Here is a 19,711-nt window from a genome sequence, read left to right on the forward strand (position 1 = left end):
GGTGTGCGGTATTTTGTGCACGCGCACATGAGCCGCAAAATGTGAAGGACTGCTCCTTCAGAACGGCCGAACGAACAGCATCTTCCCGCCTTCCTTCGTGTCTTACCTTACCGCGGAGCATAAGGTTTCCCACTCAGCCGTTCTTGAAGATATTATTGCAATGTCTGTGTAAAATGTACTATCGGGGACAAAAGTGGTATACTCCACGAGGCGGGAGCCGGAGCAACGGAAAACTGCATTGCAACGCCATCTACAGGCGGCATCTGGGATCGAGACAGCCAATGCGTGACCTTTATTGTCAGCAGGCATGTCGCTTTGCTCGTTTCAATGTTTCGTGCTAAAATGCCGCAGTTTTCCGTTGCTCCGGCTCCCGCCGCGTGGAGTACACCACTTTTGTCCCCGATAGTACAGCCGGCCAAATCTTTAGCTGGCTTAAGAGAACTTGTTGCTGGGCTAGTTGGTAATTCATTGTAAAAGTAAAGGCGCCAAAAAACCACATACACACACAAGACAAGACAAGACAAGTGCCTTGTTGGCGCTCTGTCCCGTTCTCTTGTCTTGTGTGTGTGTGTGGTTTTTTGGCGCCTTTACTTTTACTTTAGCTGGCGTGCGTGACGGGCGCGTTTTTCGTGCTCCCGGAGCTTATGACGGCGCAAACTTTCTAAGATATCAAATCTAAGCAGAGGCTCACTAAGCCCGTGCTTAATATTGAGCTTTCCCCAAGTCTGGTTTGGTTTGGTTTATGGGGTTTAACGTCCCAAAGCGACTGAGGCTATGAGAGACGCCGTAGTGAAGGGCTCCGGAAATTTCGACCACCTGGGGTTCTTTAACGTGCACTGACATCGCACAGTACACGGGCCTCTAGAATTTCTCCTCCAAAGAAATTCCAGCCGCCGCGGCCGGGATCGAACCCGCGTCTTTCGGGTCAGCAGCCGAGCACCATAGCCACTGAGCCACCGCGGCGGCCTTTCCCCAAGTCTACTTCGTCGCAAAGCGCAGGAGCGCAGAATAAGCGGCCGTCGCGCACGCCAGCTGAAGATTTGGCCGGCTGTACATCTGCGTACATAAAAATTGTGCTTGATGCAGTTTTTTCCTATGTTGTGTGGTTTATGGGGTTTTTAAGCGTGCGTTAACGTCGCGTGGCATATGTGCGCCTTTTGCTTATGAAAATGTTCAAGTCCTACATTCGGATACAAGCCAAGAAAAAAAGCGGCCTTTCGCCATCAAAGGACCCCCTTATAGCTAATGGCGTCGGCCGATTCTCACGAGTCTGCTTGCCCGACTATGCAGGTAGTGGCAGATAAAAGGGGGTAATCTCTTCCATGCATCATCGGGGATAGTCTCGCACCTGCATTTGCAGGCAACTCCCTGCATTGTCACGCAGCTCACGATAGCAGGCTCATGACAATCGGCAGAAGCCATTGGCTGGAAAGCGGTCTTTTGACAAAGGAAAAGTCGCTTTTTTTCTCGACTTGTATGTTTTACACACTTTTAGCCAATGCGCAGTTCGCAACTTCCGAACTCTGATCCTTCAGAATATATTGTCAATCGTGTGGTCTTCGCGTGGTGTATAACATCTGAAATTCAAAAATTAAAAAAAAACTAGCAGAAATGTACTCACATTTATGGGGATTTACGTTGTCAACAGGGTGTGCTGTTCCCTTCGACTGCAGCGCGCTCCAGCGAAACCCAATCTGGTGAGGCTCTGTACAGCTCTGGACCACGATGGAAGAGTGCGCTGGGCGCTGGATTCCCGCCGCGAGTGCGTGACGTGGGCGCTGAGTTGTGCTTCCTCGGGGGCCAGTCGCGGGCGCACGGGAGTTTCGAGACAGGCCATCAACGAGTGCGGGACATCGGGCCGGACACAAGCGGCAAGGTACGACCACTTTTCTCCGTTCCCGAGGCCGCGTGCCTTGTCTGGCTGGTCCCTACGAGCACGAGCCGACTACACCTCACCTCCCTCTTTCGAGCGGATCCTGCGAGGTGAAGCCCGCCGGGTAACCGCCGCCGCTGACCCGAGTAATCAGCGGCTCGCGCCACAGTCTTCCCGCAGCTCCGGCCAAAGAGCGCCAACCCCTGTCCGTGCGAACATCTGCTGCGGCTCGCTGTCGGGTTGAGGTGGACGCCGGGCGCCTATCGGCTGTGAAAGGTCAATGCAGCACATGTCAAAATAGCACGCCGGGAAAAAACCGCATAGAGACAAAACAGCACAACCACAGACGAGAACATGGAAAAAACATCAAGCGCGATGACGAAGCAGCGCAGTACAGTGCAGCGATGCTTGGAGAGTGCGTGTGGTAGAACTATAGCGGTTATTGAGTCCTCGCTTGCTTGGCTTTAATGGTGCAGTTTCTTTTCTGTATTTTGTAAGCAGGCTCTGGGCAACTGAGAAATGAAATCGTCCTGGACATCCGCCCGACTTATTTAATAGATTTTGTTTCCACTCTAACCCACCCGCCGGGTAAATCTTGGTAAACTCAGTTTCATTGAGACGGCAGCACAATTGTTTCTTTAATTATCACTGAGCAACCGGAATCGTAGTGAAGTCTGATGCTGATGTATTAACCGTACGTCTCGCGTCACTATATAGACTATGCCTGAATGTAAGGTTGCGCTGTCGTATTCAAGGCAAACAGTTCATAAGGCGTTTGAAAAACTAAAGTTCATTTGAAGAAAAGCGCTTATAAGACAGACAGAAAAGGTGTTTTCCTAAGTATTGCGCCATGCAACTTAACCTAACCTAACATAGCCTAACTACGCCGCTGCCGTAAGGGCTGTGCTTTTACCCTTCGCGGTTATGACTTTAATAGGAACATTTAGAATAGGGTGACCCTATAGGCTTTAGGGGAATAGCGGCGCGCCAGTGCGCAGGCGCAGGATAACAACACTCCTCCCTCCGTTTATTGTTTTGCGCCTGCGCATTGGACTCCCGCTAAGGACAAAAAGTTGGACACCCCGCCGCGGTGGCTGAGTGGTTACGGTGCTCGGCTGCTGGCCCGAAAGAGGCGGGTTCGATCCCGGCCGCGGCGGCTGAATTTCTTTGGAGGAGAAATTCTAGAGGCCCGTGTACTGTGCGATGTCAGTGTACGTAAAAGAACCCCAGGTGGTCGAAATTTCCGGAGCCCTCCACTACGGCGCCTCTCATAGCCTTAGTCGCTTTGGGACGTTAAACCCCATAAACCAACCAACCAACCAAAAAGTTGGGCGAGTTGGTTCGATTCCATAATGCTACAGTGCGAAAGCGAAGACAAAAAAAGAAAACGAGGCGAGGCAAACACGGCGCTGACTAACGACTAAATGTTTTATTCACAATGGGCAATATCTATAGGATGCAGAAAGAAACGCAAACAATGAACGAACGCTCCCTGATCGCAATCTCCTTTTCGCGTAAGATCTCTGAAACCTTTGCGACGCACGTGTCGCCGTCTTCATGGATAGAAAAGGCGAGCCTATCACGCACTGGCGAGTTCACATTCAAAATGCATCTTCCCGCGGATTGCGTCCAAAATCGCGGGTGCTCGATATGCATTCAGTAGCGCTCGCACAGTCAAACTATCAAGCCAGACACGTCTAAGAGCTGTCGTCTCGATGCTCAATGGCAGCTAGCGAAAAACGGTATGAGTAAAAACAATAAATGGGGACAAGTGCGCTTTTGACATTACATGTGGTACAGCCGTATCTGCGGACTGCACTCATCGGCGCTGTTGCTACTTAGAAATCGCGCGTCACACGCGTGTTGGGAAACAGCAGAGCTTTGAAGCGGTTCCCGGCATTGTGATATTTAAGCGCGGCTGTTGTGTAAGCTCGCGGCGCCACAGTGCTGACGTTCGCTGCGCCGCTTCAGCAGTAAAAAAAAAAATAATAATAATAACTACAATAATAACACAACACCCGTCGAAAGCTTGGCGCTCGACGTTACCCGAACGTGAGCGCGAGCGGAGCGCTGCGCGCTGCTCAATAACGATAGAAATGCTACCTGCGAAAAGTTCACGGGTGACACTCCGAGCGGTTCTTCTGTTTTTACTTCTGTTCATTCGCTCTTGCTCTCTTGGCAGAATTCAAGCGCCCCGTAATCGGTTGCGTGATTATATTGTATACGCTTTCGTGTGCGTCTGTGCAACGCTGCGTGTTTACTTTTGCGCGATAACTGCGTATCGCATTTGAAAGCCAGCGCCTTGACAAAGGTTACAAATGCGTTCAAACGCGCGGCTGAGCTGAGATCTCCGGTGCGAAGCAGTCTTTCCATGATCTGGGAGCAGGGGGGGGGGGGGGGGGGGGGGGGGGGGGGGCTAAAGATAAGAAAAGCAGATGCACCTTCATCAGCTAGTAGATTTTACGCGCTCTTCGCTTGGCATTGGAGCCTGGCGCGGATGATTCCTGCTTCGTGATAAAGCACTGCATGCTTTGCCATCGATGCCGTCATCTCTCCGTAGGCAGTCCTTATTCCTATGCGTGCTCCCAAAGTCACCCATAGTAACAGATTACACGTTTTCCGCGCCTTACGCTGGAAGGAAACATTATACAGGCATGCACGTCTAAGTATTTCTTTTTGAACTTCGCTATCAACAGTGAATTAGCCAAAAACCGAAAAAAAAAGGCTATATCGTAAATATATTCGAACGAATACGAACTGCTTAGGCAATTTTTAAAAAATGAATAAGTGGGAATAAATTAAGCCTGCGCGCAGGTCGTCGAAATGGAAAGCGTGAACAGTGTGTGAGCTTTCAATTAGGCGCTCAACCAAGGTGACTATCGAGCGTGATTAACTGGTTTATATCGGCACCATAACTTTTTTTTTTCGACGTGGTTTCTAAGCTGTAATTTTTCGCACCAAGCTGTGAAATGAGTGAATCAACTTGTTCCACCATGATGCAGTCGCTGCTAAGCATAACGAGTTGAAGGTTCATTGTCACCGTTGGGCTGAATAACGAGCCAAAAGAAATGAGCGAAATGTTACTATGGCCTCTGTAATCAACCGAAATCTACTGGAATTCAAAGATACCCAGAATTGACATCATCCATTCACCGTTACGGAGTGCCGGCCGCCACCACAGAGGGACACCTGGACCCCAGCGGTGGCGGTGAAATTGCTAAAATGCGGGCGGGATTAGCCTCACGATAACTGTATATGGCTGCAATCGCTACACCTGTGCCGTGGTGAAAGCGACTGCGTACACATCCGCGAATTATGGACGAGACTGCACAGGAATGCACACGTGTTTACCTTCCTCGTGACCTACTTTTCCCCCATCATGACCCGCCGAAGTGTCTAGAGGCTGTGCCGTTCAGGCGTTTAGCACGGACTCGCGAATGTTCTTGCTTCATGACGCTGTAGAAGCCCTTGTATACAGTAGGAGCATCATATCCTATCTACTTATTCCGTGGATGTCATGGACTGCCGAGCTTTTCGTCTGCTTTTTTACAGCAACTTCACCGCAGCTTCGCAGGGGGGCGCTGCGGACGGCAGTGAAATGCGCCCTCTCCGGCCGACTCCGCATTTTTGACCGGGGTTGTTGTAGTTAGCCTTTGAAAAGATGGCACGTAGTACCCAGAGAAGCTCCCGTCGAGGCTATATACTTCTTCTTCTTCTTCACCATATGAAAATCTTCTGCTGCTTCTTCATCCTCTTCTTTGCCTACAACTGCTTGCATTCCAAATCCACAATGGATAACGATGCACGGCATATTCTTTCAGGGTAAACAAAAAACCGCAGACGTGGTGGATTACTGTGTTTTTCTGCTGCCTTCTTATGGGAGCCGCCGTATTTCGTAGAGCTTTTTTTCACGTGCTAGTTGGTCCGTGACCTGTACAATATGTATGCGCTTACTTGACGCAGTAGAGGACGTGAAAGACGGGGCGCGCGCATATTCCACATCTGATGACATCATCATCATCATCATCACCAGATTCTAGAGACGGTATACCGGCGCTCAGGCCTAATAGCACTGGATAGATGGCTGAGGAAGCTGGGAAGGATTGTAATAATTTTGTTAGAGATTGTAAAAGTGTTACGAGCGGGTATTGGAAAAAGAAAAGGCAGCTGTGAAGAACAAAAGGAATATCCTAGTCGCAATTAATGCTATAACTATGGAGAAACTCGCAAGCTGGTTTCAGGGCATGTCATCTTATGTCTGCACAGAAGGGAAGGAGAACAGGAACAGAAAGCGAGATCCCTAATCGTGCGAGGGGAATCTTCAAATAGTGGTTCAATTATGGGTTGAATTTGTTAAGAAATCGGCCACCGTGTTTGTACAAATTCCGCAATGTCCTGGAACCCACTGAAACCGCACTTGTTTTACATGCGTTGGGAAAAAAAAAAACGAAAGGGATCGGCACAGAAGGGCAAAGCCTCGAGCTTTTGAGCTCTGATAAGACAGAGAGGCAGTAAGCGAGTATAATGTTTTGGGAAACGTCGTAGGAAATCTTCTGCAAGGCCAAAGCAATGCAAAGAAATTCGGCCACGAATATTGGCATATAATCCGTCACCCGAACTGAAAAACTCCAAGCAAGCGCCTGGGAAATTGATAATAAACGCCAGTTGCCGCCTTTTCACCATGCTGAGATGCATTTGTGGAAACAACTGTGTGTAGTTCAGATAATTTAACAGATATTTGTCCAGGAGGCCATGTAACACACCGCAGGCATTTTTTTTTTTTGCATTCGTTTGTTAAGTGTGGTAAAAGTGAATGTCAGAATCAGCCTGCGCAGAGCGAATGCGTTGTAAAGAGCTAAGGGAGACTGCAATTTTCGATTGCAGGAATTCCATAAGAACAATCTGAGGAAGCTTATACGTTGGCCATTGAATACTCATAAACATAGGGGATCGTAAGCAAAAAATGGGCGCAGCCACGCCTGGAATAGGCTTAATTAAATGTCTATTGCCTTAAATTCGCGAGAAAAAAAATCGCACAGTCAGAAGCTGGAAGCGTATGTCGAGGCTATCTTCTTTTCCTTCTTTGTTGTTTTTGTCCTCCGTTGGAGTGGCACATACCCACAGCGGGGGATTGACCAGGGTGCCTTGTACATTCAAACATATTTGACTCATTTAAGGTAGACGAGGTTGAATTGTGTGTTAAAGAAAATAATTTTGAAAATTATAACTAACAAAGGAGTCTAACAAGCAAGCAAACAAACAAACAACTAACAAATGAGAGCTGAAACGGTTTAGAAAGAAGCGCTAATCGAGTGAGAGGAATCTGCAGATAAGCTTTTCGCAGAGAAGCAAACCGCCGACAGGAGAGCAGAACGTGATCAAGATCAAGAAAGCGACCACATGCTTCATAAAGGTTCGACAGAGAGAAACCCGATCGGCATAAACAAAGATTTAGTCCTGGTATTCTGCTCCGCAAGAGGGTCATAGACACCTCGCATTTCCGTGAACTACATAAGCGCACACTACAAAGGTAATGCCAAATGCTGAAAATCCGCTGCAGCAAGGAGAGGCTCATGGCTCTGAATGCAGTTGCAGGAAACGTTGAAAGCAGGCTCTTGTCAAATACACTGTGTTTGGAATAAATGGTAGCACAGGTCCGCAAAGAGCAGACTTTGCTAAAAAAAACTAGCTGTGGTTTGACCAATGGCCAAGAATTGCGGAAGCAACGGCGCGGCAATCGCAGCTGCGGCGGCATCTCAGGGGGCACTTTTCTAAAGTGCGGCGAAAGCGTTTTCCGCACCACTCTGACTGCCTCTGTGGTACTGGTGACGTCACACATAATTAGTGTCGCAATGTCCAGGCATCCAGTTAAAACGCACTTCTTCCATTTGAACAACAATATATATCCGGGTTCCTTCGTTTTTTGGGTTTTATTTTTTTGCGGGATTCGAGGGGTAAATAAAAATCGGGCGATGTTTTCTGTTCAAGTTTGGGCAGAAAATCGGGTTATTCAGACAAATTCCGGTAATTTCGTATTTTTCGAGTCTCCAAGCAAAAACGGTTCATTATTAGAGCTCATTTTCGTGCGGGTACAATGCTCAGTTTCTCGCTCGTTTCCGTAAACGATCCAGGTATTTACACAGGGAAACTCATTACCGAATTACATATTTTATTCTCATTTATCAAAATCGGTTCATCGCGTATAATACTGTTTACAAGAAGGGCAGTGTCGCGTGTCTGCTAGACTCGTCTGCCTTTATGCAGAACCATACCCAACAATTCTCGACCGAAAGCATTTGTGAGCGGGAAACCGTTTATGAACGCAATTTTTTTGTATAATGCAAGATTTCACTATAACAATCAATATATCCGCAGATCACCCAACGGCAGTCTTGTATTTTTTTCTCTATTAACGTTTTTGCTATCGTCAAAAGCGTTCCCCATTGATTTTCTATGGCAGTATTACCTCTTCGATGCGGTCGATGAAAACACTTTGGACCATTACCTTCAGCCGCCGCGGTGGCTCAGTGGTTATGGTGCTCGGCTGCTGACCCGAAAGACGCGGGTTCGATCCCGGCCGCTGCGGCTGGAATTTCTTTGGAGGAGAAATTCTAGAGGACCGTGTACTGTGCGATGTCAGTGCACGTTAAAGAACCCCAGGTGGTCGAAATTTCCGGAGCCCTTCACTACGGCGTCTCTCATAGCCTGAGTCGCTTTGGGACGTTAAACCCTATAAACCAAACCAAACCATTACCTTCAATATTTCCATCTTACAAACATTCGGCATCATAGCAGCCACTCGAAACTCTCAGCAGCCTTGCAATAGGACATCATTAACGCCGGTAGCGCTTCATACAGTGATACAATACAATGCAATGCATACAGTGCCAATGAGACTCCGATAAATTCCTATGTTCTGGACCGACGCCTAATTCCTCAGCTCTAGAAATTACACTGAAGTGTAGCCAGTCCATGGATAACAAGGGTTATTAAAAACATAAAAATTGTGAATAGTTAAGCGAAAACGCCGTTTTAAATTAAGTACAAGACATCTGCTGTAGCGTCTGTTGACATCCTTCAACTTTGTTCACTGGGAAAGAGCTCACGCGCATTTTCGGGTAGAAATCGGGTTCAACCTGGACCGCACAAGGCCCACCGCAGGGGGCACCTGCCATCGCAGGGCAGTGGCGCTACGCTTAACCGCTGCACCACTGCGCCAAGAGGGTATGAGTACTGCGAGGGATCTGTCAAAGTAAAGTAGACAATGACCTCACGTGTATATGGCAGTAATTAGCCCATTACGCTTCGCGTTTTTGCTGGCTGCCGACTGTTCTGCTCTGTGCATGTCGGACTGCTGTACAGCACACTGCAGAGAAGGGAATTCATGAGGCGACGTGCGCTGAGGTAATAAAACCCGCGCAGTGCGCACAAACGTGAACTATTGTAACGTTCTAACTGACATACCAACTTTAGTTCTGTAGGCACGGAGTCATTGTTGCAATTTTCCTCATCGTTATCTTTTCTAATGGCCCCCTTTTACATACCAACATACCAACTTTTGCATAGCTCTCTAGGAATGGGACCATCGTCGGAATTTTCCTCCTGTCTGTAAATGGCCACCGTTTTATGCGTACATCTGTTTCGATAGTGTTGCCGCTTGTGGCGCGAGAATGACAGCGAACAATTGAAGGTCAAGATTTTACGTGCAGCAGCAGCAGCAGCAGCAGCAGCAGCCCGGCAACCGATCGTTTCTTCTCCGATCCCTCCCCCCTGCCTCTTGCTTGACGGGCCGCCAACGCTCCTTCCGCCCACAAAAGCTGTCGCAATCAAGCACGCCGCAGCCACGCTCCTGTGTTGTTCCGCTGTCGGGCAGCGTTCACACCCACACCTCGAAGAGTGCGCGCAAATGCCCTCACAAAGGGCGCTGTGCGTCGCGCTTCGTACGCAACCTCGGCAAGGTGCACCGCGTACGTAAATACACACGTCGTCTGAGCAATATTGTATGTTTGTGCGCTGATGCCAGCGAAAGAAGGGCCCGCTCGCCGTGTGTGTTCAGCTGCGTCGCGAGTTATTCGAGCGTGCGGCGTATGTGTGTTTGTGCGTGTATGCGTGCGTGTTTCTCGGCCGATGCGAAAAGAAACACGTCGACGGGGAGAGGGAGTGAGCCTCTCTCTCTCGCGACTGCGGCCGGCTGCGAAGCAAAAACTGGTTTTTCTACCGCACGCACAGAGCGCGACAAGCTATTACACTACAGGAAAGAGGGTGGAAATGTGGGAGAATGGTGGGGGGAGGAAGGGGGAATTTTTTTTTTTTTTGCGAGCTTGTCGGGTGCGCTTCTTTCGCGCTAGCGGTGAATGACACGGGTCGACAGCCGTGTCGATGCATGCGCAGGACTGGATGGACTGCTGTTGAACAGCAGTTCTTCCCCCTCCTCCTCCTCTGCGCAGGAAACTGCGTAATGTGAGCATTTATTTAAACAGTGTGAGGCGTAAAACGAACGTGTGCTGTCTGTGTGCTGACAACCGAAAGAGGGGGGGGGGGGGGGGGGGAATTGATCGACTGACCGATTCCTTAAACTGCCGAACTTATTCAACTGTGTCACGAGTCACAAAAACTTCAATGTCGTCGTGCAGCAAGTTGAAGTAGACGGGGGCCTAATTATGAGAAAATGTCTAGCAAGAAACCGCAATGGGAAACCAGACTGAACGAGCAATGCTACATGGTTTGGTTGGTTTGGTTTGGTTTATGGGGTTTAACGTCCCAAAGTGACTCAGGCTATGAGAGACGCCGAAGTGAAGGACTCCGGAAATTTCGACCACCTGGGGTTCTTTAACGTGCACTGACATCGCACAGTCCACAGGCCTCCAGAATTTCTCCTCCAAAGAAATTCAACCGCCGCGGCCGGGATTGAACCCGCGTCTTTCGGGTCAGCAGCCGAGCACCATAACCACTGAGCCACCGCGGCGGCCCGTTTGGTTGATTTGGTTTGGGTGTTTTCTCCCTTTGTGTTCTTACTGAATGAATTAGGAATTGTTTGGTTTGGTTTATGGGGTTTAATGTCCCAAAGCGAATCAGGCTATGAGAGACATCGCACAGTACACGGACCTCTAGAATTTCGCCTCTATCGAAATTCAGCCGCCGCGGCCGGGATCGAACCCGCGTCTTTCGGGTCAGCAGCCGAGCACCACAACCACTTAGCCACCGCGGCGGCACTGAATGAATTAATTTTAAATTGGGCTGGAAGCTTTGGCAACGGCTGTCGTCATCATTTTCAATACACTGGATTTTATGTACCGGACAGAGACATAAAATGGCGGCCTTATATAAAGTAGCCCAGCATTAATACTGGTATATATACGAAACAACCCTCTGTAAAATAGTGCTCGCCTCGAAATATGCGGTAACCCTAGTGTATCCGGGTAATGCAAACGCAAGCGAATGTGTGCCTTGGCAACAATAATGCACGTGACTGAATGAAAATGAAATGGATAATTTTTGTATTGCTTTGTTTTCGCTTGTGGTCACGTGTTGTGCGTGGCAGCTGCACCGCTCGCGATATGTGGTTGCATTTTGCGGAATAAAAATGCGTATTCATCGTTTTTATTGAAACTGATCGATTACTCATTATCAAGAGTTTTATTGAAACAACTGCACTTTGCGTACCAAGCACTCGCTCAGTCATATATTGGTCCGACTACCGTGCCTATGAGCACAGTATGTTGACTTGAAGCAACTGCACTTTGCGTAATAAGCACTCGCTCAATCATATATTGGTCCGACTACCGTGCCTATGAGCACAGTATGTTGACTTGAAGCAACTGCACTTTGCGTACTAAGCACTCGCTCAATCGTATATTGGTCCGACTACCGTGCCTATGAGCACAGTATGTTGACTATAAGACCAACTTGAAGGTACTGGCCGTGTGATGCCCTTTGTTTCTGGGACGAAAGGCGCTGCAACGAGGGGGACAGAAAAACGAAGGTATTTTTTTTTCCTCCCGTAGTTCCTAGTTTTCTATTTTATTGCTTTTGTTTTTATTGTTTCTTTTGTTACATGTGTGCCTACTCTCTATCAATTCCCATTGGGTGTTAAGAATATCCAGAAATAAGTAAACAGCTGAGTGCTACATTGATCAAAGATAGTCAGCTATAAATGAAGATCAGCAGAAAATACCACTTAGACATTTGTTTTCTTTTTTCTTTTACATACAGGCGACCCATGCTTCTCCACCTTGTTCGTTTCTATGTTCGTCCGTGCAGTGAAAATGTTTCAGATCGTAACAGCATGCGGTTTTAGGGCGTTGTTACGCCCTATACCTACTGGGAAATTCGAGTATCTGAATGTTGCATTTCGGGCACATTGCGTAAGTAGGAGCCGTTGGTGCTTTTGGAGAGACAGAGGTGATAAAAACGCTTCGTGCCCGCTATTTCTGGCGCCCCCCAGCGTCGGGGTTCCAATTATAACCGCCTTCCGCCTTCCTCGCTTTCGATTCGCGAGACATATGGGATGTTGACACCGGAGCAGCTGGATATTGCATTACCATTGCAGGAGAACGCCGTGTATGAACGAGAAATGCCGCGTGTTCTTTAAAAACGAACTGGCGCGCGGATATCTCGCAACGGGCTCTAGCGTACGTAATTATACGCATTTAATTGCGCGCTTTCGTCCGAGAAAACGAACGAGGAAGATAACTGCGATCTGGTTTTAGCAGAGCTGCGCTCAGAATTAAGGCTGCGTTTACTTCTTGCTTTATTTTACGTTTTGTTTCTGCGGCGAAACACAAAGGCACGCCATCCATGCGTGAGCCGGCGACGGAAAACCAGGGATTGAAAAGAGCTGGCAGTCTGCCTCCAACCCTCCAACCTGAAAAGAGATAAATCTGCAGTTCAGCGAGGGCGAGCAGGCAGGCAGGCTCGGAGGACGCAAAGACATGAAGAGGAGGGGAAAGCTCGATAAATGAACGATCGCTGGGGGCAAAGAAAGAAGGCGAAAGCTGCGACCGGTTAAAAGAAAAGAAAGAGAATCAGGGGGGCAACGAGGATAAAAAGAAAACTCGGGGAGAAACTGCCAAGAACGAGAGAGCGAGAGAGAAAAGAAAAGGAGAGAGGAGAATAAAAGAGCGAGAAGTCGAAGGGAGAGAGCCCGGAGCGAAGGCAGCAGCAGACGCGCAGTCTCGAACGCGGCAGTGGGCGAGTGACGCAGTACGCGTCGTCTGCTACCGCTGCTGCTCATGCCGGCGCCGCCGCACCCGCCCGCCCGCCACTGCGGCTCGGACCGCTGCTGCTGCAGAGTGGTTTCGCACTCGGCAGAGCAGTAGCGCTGTGGATCATCGAGGGCGGTCGCGTCTTTTTGGAAGCCCGCAAGCCTGTACGCGGTTCGGGTCGTGGAACGCGTCGTGGCCGTTCTAATTATTTCTTCGCGGAACTCCACTAGCAGCGCCGGAACCGACGGTCGCCTCCTTACTCAAACACATACAGCACTGCACACAGGTTCTTCCTTCGCGATGATGGCAGCAGTGCCTCCGAAGTGTTTCGCTTCTCTCTCTCTCTCTCTCTGGACCTTTCTCTATTTTCTCTCCACCCCATCTCTCCATTTTTTTTTTTTCTCGTTGTGCGTTGATATTGATCGGTGCGCCATAGTTGCTGCCATGCGGCGGACCTTCTTTTTTTACTTCGTCATTCTTCTTTTCCGAGCGGCGACAACGCGCCGGAGTCCGCTCTAGCACTTTTACTTTTTATGGGCCTCTTAGGCCTAATTAAAATGACCGCTAGCCAGTGAGAGTGTCCCAAGGCTCTCGGGAGTGCGTGCTCTCAGATGGCGGACCCTGGAGAATCGAGCGGTTTCGTGGGTTATGCTTGGGTTATGTTCATACTTTATATGTTCCGTGTGAGCGGGCGTTTCAACTTCTTTTTTTTTTTTTGTTCTCTCCATAGCGGTCATTTTAAAACACGGTCTCACTCCGCTCTCTCCGATGAACCAGAGAGCGCAGCCATAATCTTAGAGCTCACTTTCACACACTGGCGTATATTTTAACTTGAATTACTTAGACAAGAAAATATGAATAAAAAAGAAACTAAATCTTATTTTGCTTCATCAAGCTTCAATATATAGAAGGTCGACCGATGTGACGTCATTTTTTATTTCTGGCTCTCTGACACAAGCTGTTGAGGAATACACCATTTTTTTTTCATGTTTTAATCGCAACTAGTGGCTTCGTTAAAGGGTCTTATGTCCTTTACATAAAGATCAAGGTGCTGAAGCGGATGGGAAGAGGACTGACAGGAAGCAATGCACAACCTTCCCTTCTTGAATACTTCCGCGGTGCTCAAATTTGCATAAAGCAAAAAAAAAAGGAAAATAAGCCAGGAAACTGCCCAAATTGCGGTCTTCAGCTCCCCTTTGCCTTTTTTCCCCCACTGGGATTAGTGCACTACGCACACAACTCTGATCTTGCTGCAAAGCAGTGACATGAGAGGAAAATATTTATTGATGTGTTCAGTGACTGATGTCATGTAATAATCGCGAGAGCATACTCAATGATTTGAATAAAACCTAGATTATTCTAAACGCTTACATGTACATTGGTCTATAGCGTGGCTTTAATTTCATTGCATAGCTTTCCTTTCTTTTGTACTTAATGGGATAACATGCCACGTCACGTTATCCTGTTGGTACGGTCCATTCACACAGTCCAGACCACCGTGGTCCCGACGTAACGAGTACTGTTGCCTTAGAATTTATGTTCGAGCTTCAGGTATATACATATGTTTCCTCGCACCTATTACGTGGCGTCACTAAAACCGCTGGGAAATCTTGCATATCGTCTCCATATGTGGCCAGTAGAAATGTGGGGTCGATGGCGCGCAGAGCTGTAGCGCGGTGTGAGAAGAAGACAAAGCGCGAATTCTAGCAGCGCGCACGTGCTCGAGCCCTGGGCCGTGCCTGATCAGTCGCCACGAGAGCTCGTGTTCGCTGGTCACGAGCTCCGCTAGCTGCAGACCGCTGCCCTTGGAAGCGTTCGGGACTGAGCTTGGAACGTCCTCCGTCCCCGGCGACCTCGGAGAAACATGGCTGCGGCGACTGCTCCGGCACCCACGGCGGCTCCCCTGGCGGGCGCGGACTCCAACGCCGCGATGGACGTCGAGGTCCACTACGGGGACCTGCCCCAGGAGATGATCAACGAACTTCGTGACGTGGCAACCAAGGCCATGAAGGACTCCAAGGACTGGGCCGACATCGCCACCACCATCAAGACCGCCTTCGAAACCAAGTACGGTCCAACCTGGTTCTGCGTCGTGGGCAAAGACTTCGGTATCACGGGCACCTGCGAGATGAACCGCGGAGGCTTCGTCTCCATATCCGGAGTGGCCGTCGGAGTCTTCAAGTTCAAGTAATGAACTGCTGTCTTCGCCATTGCTGTCGCACATGGGACTCTGTTAGATTTTCCCCTGGCATACCTGGACCTTGCTCATTCATGCAAACTAGTTGAAACAAAATTTACGAAGAAAGAGAACCCGACTGCTTCAGCCCACAGATCTTGTTGTCTTGCTTTTGTTTTCCTTCCAGCATGTGTGTTTCACTGACAACTTCACCGTTTTAATTTTTCAAGCAGTAAGCCAGCCGGCTCCTCGCCAGCCGCGCAACTGTCCCGCTGGTAGTTTTTCGCAAATGGAAGCTTGGGCATTCCGACGCCAGGCGGATCCACGATCACCGACGTTGCCGTTCAAAATGGCGGGCCAAGATCGTTTTGTTGTGTGTTCTGGCTGCTGAAAAAAAACGACTCTTCAGGATGCGTTGGCTTGGATGCTATTGTTGCAAACTCCGCTAGTGCTTGCGTGAGTACCGCGCTCTGCCGAGTCTTGTCAGCCCAATTAGTCACGCAAACGAGCCTTTTAATCGAGATGCTCCTAGATGCCCGATTCCCCGCCGAGGGAGAGCTGTCTGTCAAGCCTTTTCTCTTACCCAGGGCCTGCTTTGTATTTATTTTACTTTCTCCTCTGACGCGAATTCGCATTAAGGCCAATTAAAAATACCCCAGTAATATCGGTGTCTTTGGATATGACCCCGAGGATCATTCGTGCCCCCGTTCGGCCGTCGGAAAAGTTTATTCCTCCTCTTTGTCCCGTACACTGCGGTGTCTTTGTCACAAGCACGAGTACCATTTTGCGGTCCAGCGGCCGACTTTACGGACGCTTCTTCGAGCAGCGCGGCCCTGTCTGGCACGAGCTCCTGCGAACAGTGATGCGAGTGCGTGCGTCAAATTTGGTTTGATCTCTTGCTCCGCGTGATAGCTGGCGAGCCGGTGCCAGCTAGCCAAGGCCCCTCAAAGTTTTCTCTGTTTTTGTTTTGTTTGCTTTCACGGTTGATCGTCTTCCGAATGGGCCGTCGGCTACCGCCCTCCAGCCGCCTTGCCTTCTCCACAGGAGGCGAAAAGAAGTGTAGAAATTAATATCAACGCTTGCTGGGGGTCGGCAGTCCGCAGTGTCCATTCTTCGTCTTTCTCGTTTAATTACGGCCGCCGTGGTCACCCAAGCCGCGTCTTGTGAGGAACGGCTGCGCGCTCGCTTGCGTTCCTTGGGGGGTCGCCGCAGTGGCGGCTTGTGCAGCACGCAGTTCGCATCCATTTTAACTCGCCTTCAGCCTTTCCTCGAACTTTTACTTTTTGTCTTCTTCTTCTCCGCCTTGTTTTTCACTGACGTTGCAGCACTGTTAGCTTTCCTCATTGTCGTCCTCTACCGCGGCGCCGTGGTGTTTGGGGCGAGCATTTGCTTTCGCTGTGCGATTTAGGATAACGCAGGAGTCATCCTTTTTTAGTTTCGTTCTTCATTAAGGCGTTAAATTAAAACGAAAAGCCCGGGAGAGGGTAGTGGCTGGATTTTTAATTGTTGCCGATTGTACGCTGAATTAGTTGTGTGCATGAAATCCTGAATGCTAGAGGAAAAAAAAGTTATAATTACTGAAAGTTCAGAACAGTTTAGCGGGAACTGCTTTTTTTTAGACGTGAGTTCTGACATCTGGTATTTGACAAAGTAATAATAACAGAAAACAGATGTCACGAAAGTACTAGGAGGGAACTGATGGAACAAGCAGTTATTGCTTTTATAAGTTTGGTAGCATTTTGTGCAGTGAGTTGAGGAACAGGGCAGTGATATCCAGAGGGAGGTGTGAGACACATCGGTGTGTGTCGTTAAAGGGCTTGCAAAATGACTGCGAGTAAACAATTGCACTTATTTTCCTAGGAATGTAGATGTAGAGAGCTTACAGGTATACATCATGCAAGGTCTATTGTCTAGGGAGTGGCTTTACTGTTGTATGGTTTTATCTTTTTGGTAGTGTAGCAGTCTACCTTGGAAACTATCAAATTGCCAGTCTCATGGACAGTAAATAAAAAGCAGATATTGTTTGCTTTCCTGTTTTTTTTTTTTTCATGCATCCTGGTAACTTCTCACTGCCCCTGAACATTGAAGAACTGAAAATGAGCATAGACTACACTTTGAAAAACAATCATGTAGCGATTGTCTTAAGAAACCGATGCCTGCTTCTCGGATTTTCTTTCACTCTGCGATTAGTGCAAAACAATAGCAATAAAGGAACAATGAGGACAAATTGCAGTTGGTCTGTATCAGTATACGGCGACATTGTAAAAAAACAGATGGACCTTTCTCACTGAAAGCACAGGTTTTTTTAAAGCTGGAAACGACAAAAAAATTAAATGTATGTGTCGCCATCACCAGTTGATTTCGCAAGTAAACTGCGTGTGTCGACACTGAATTTTTTTCACACATACCAGAGGCTGTGCTACACATCCATTCACTTCAAAACGGTGGCAATCCAGCCTTTTTGGTGTAGACCACACAAGTTTGAATCAAGTGGCAGAAAATTTTAAAATTCAGTTTTTTTGCCCAGAAGTGCCGGACACATATTTACATGCCAAGAAAAGAGCCAGGGAGTCTCGTTCTACTGCAATTTTTGGATGGAGTGCTTGCGTCCGATTAATGCTTTTGCACCTAGTTTTTTTTTATTGAATAATTTGAAAGCTCAGGAGGGTTCCATTGTTTGCTGCTCATAGTGGATTTGCAGCTGCATTCTTGGTTGTTGCATGTAGTTGGTGAGAGGAATTTTAAGTCAATTATATTCTGCATTTATGAATTGCTGGCTTCATTTAGAACTGTACTTTGTTTCAAGTGGCTGTTTGAAATTCATAGTTTTAAATGATAACTGTGGGTATTTAAATATGTGTGGCTACTTCTAAAAAGAGCATATTAGTTTTGGAAGTGAACATTGAAGTTTAGGACCTTTTATGACAAGTTATCCACATTTCATAATTTGACAGGGTTCATTTCTGTCAAATCTTGAGAAGCAAAGCATAATTTCAGCTTGTTTCGTGTCCAGTATGCTCAGATACTATCTATATTTAAATTGTGAGAGAATAATTGCTGCTTGGTCCTTGGTTTGCTTTTTTTTCTTGCATTTCGTTTGCTCATGCAGGCACCTATAGCCGAATGCAGTGCTGATTCACCTTAGTTCGCATCTGTGTTTATTTCCTGAAAATTCTTACTTTCTTTCCCTTTCTTATTTTTTTTTTTCGCCACTGCTTTGCTTGTTTGTGAGGAAATTTCATGAGATTTTTTTCATGGCATAAATAATTGCAGGTTTTGTTAATCTTGTAAGGATGATAGGTAATTTTTGCTTCAGTGTTTTCTCCCTTAAAAAGATGCATTATACATAGAGGCCGGACTTATCAGTTTAAACACACACAAAAAAAATGATAAAAGTACACTGAATTCAGTTTTCGGTTTTAACTGAAAACTGAATGCGGTTTGCACTCGGCAAAAGTTGAAAATTAACTAAGTAGGAAAGCCGGGGGCAAGATGCGACAATGTTATTGTTGGATAAGCGGCGCAGTGGTGCGATTTGCGGAATTGCTCCGCTAGCTTATACGCCTCAACAGACCGGGAAGCATCACCTCCTTGCCACCTTCTGGCTAAGCACAGTTTGTTCACTGCCATCACCTGTTTTAGAGCAGTTAATCTGTTAAAGAGGGTAATCAACTTCATGTGGGTCATTGACACGAAACCGCGCATGAGAGTCAGGAAAAAGTGTGTCCTGGCTACCACTATTGAGCTGCAGTTCCATCTCTGCCATCAACATACAGACCATGTGATGTCCCGCCCCAGCGTGGCAACCAGCGCGACAACCCAACGATACCATGTCAACCTAGTTCTTAGAAATAAACTTCCACTTTCCTTTTTCTCTGCGGCTATCATTAAACTCGAGTTATTTTTTTAATTACGATAGCACCGTCTTCTGCAAGCACAGCTCCAAGTACTGCTATTTGCACATTAATTACTGGTAAATGAATAGTTCAGGATGAAAAAAAAAAAGCTCTGAGAGAGACGACTTTTGACCACACACAATTGCTGCATTAAATCACCGAAAAAAGTCAGTATTCCGTTTGTGAAAAATAACATTCGCCGGGAAAAAATGAAATGCGAAAAATCCAACGCATAGTTATACATTAATTTACATGGATCACCGTGTGATATTCACCTACGACTGCTAAATGATACATAATTGAATCTCTTCTTGATGCTCTTTTGATGCGGTTTCATCAACCAAACGATGACTGTAATGTGTAATTAATTGGTCCTTGGGGGACGTGAGGTATGAAAAAAAAAAAACCTGCAGTATAACTGCTCATACGTCATTTGTTGTCATTCCAGCTCATGAAATAGGTTGGTTTAAATGTTGGATTGAATTTAAACTGCATATCAGCGTTTATATTGCTGGTTTTTTTTTTTAGTGCCTCATGTAATGTACAGGTCAACTACATGTCG

General features: G+C 47.5%; 2 protein-coding genes across 5 annotated transcripts in view; both read left to right on the forward strand.

Moving 5' to 3' along the window:
* Positions 1-1,738: 1,738 nt before the first annotated feature.
* The window catches only part of LOC149342679 (uncharacterized), a 53,088-nt gene continuing 35,115 nt past the window's right edge, over positions 1,739-19,711 (forward strand). For 3 of the 4 annotated variants that reach the window (XM_089545151.1, XM_089545148.1, XM_089545152.1), the window contains exon 1: positions 15,553-15,709. The gene's annotated coding sequence lies outside the window, so the exon portion shown is untranslated. Of the gene's footprint in view, positions 1,877-15,552; positions 15,710-19,711 lie in introns of those variants that run through there. The other variant, XM_089545149.1, reaches the window with a different exon arrangement.
* Positions 14,817-15,413, forward strand: LOC149342680 (dynein light chain LC6, flagellar outer arm-like). Its single transcript, XM_089545153.1, has one exon. The coding sequence runs from the start codon at positions 14,942-14,944 to the stop codon at positions 15,266-15,268; it is 327 nt and encodes a 108-aa protein (XP_089401279.1). The 5' UTR covers positions 14,817-14,941; the 3' UTR covers positions 15,269-15,413.

Source organism: Amblyomma mixtum, chromosome 5, assembly GCF_055824585.1.
Source record: "Amblyomma mixtum isolate Tamu chromosome 5, ASM5582458v1, whole genome shotgun sequence".
In the NCBI taxonomy this organism is placed as follows: Eukaryota; Metazoa; Arthropoda; class Arachnida; order Ixodida; family Ixodidae; genus Amblyomma; species Amblyomma mixtum.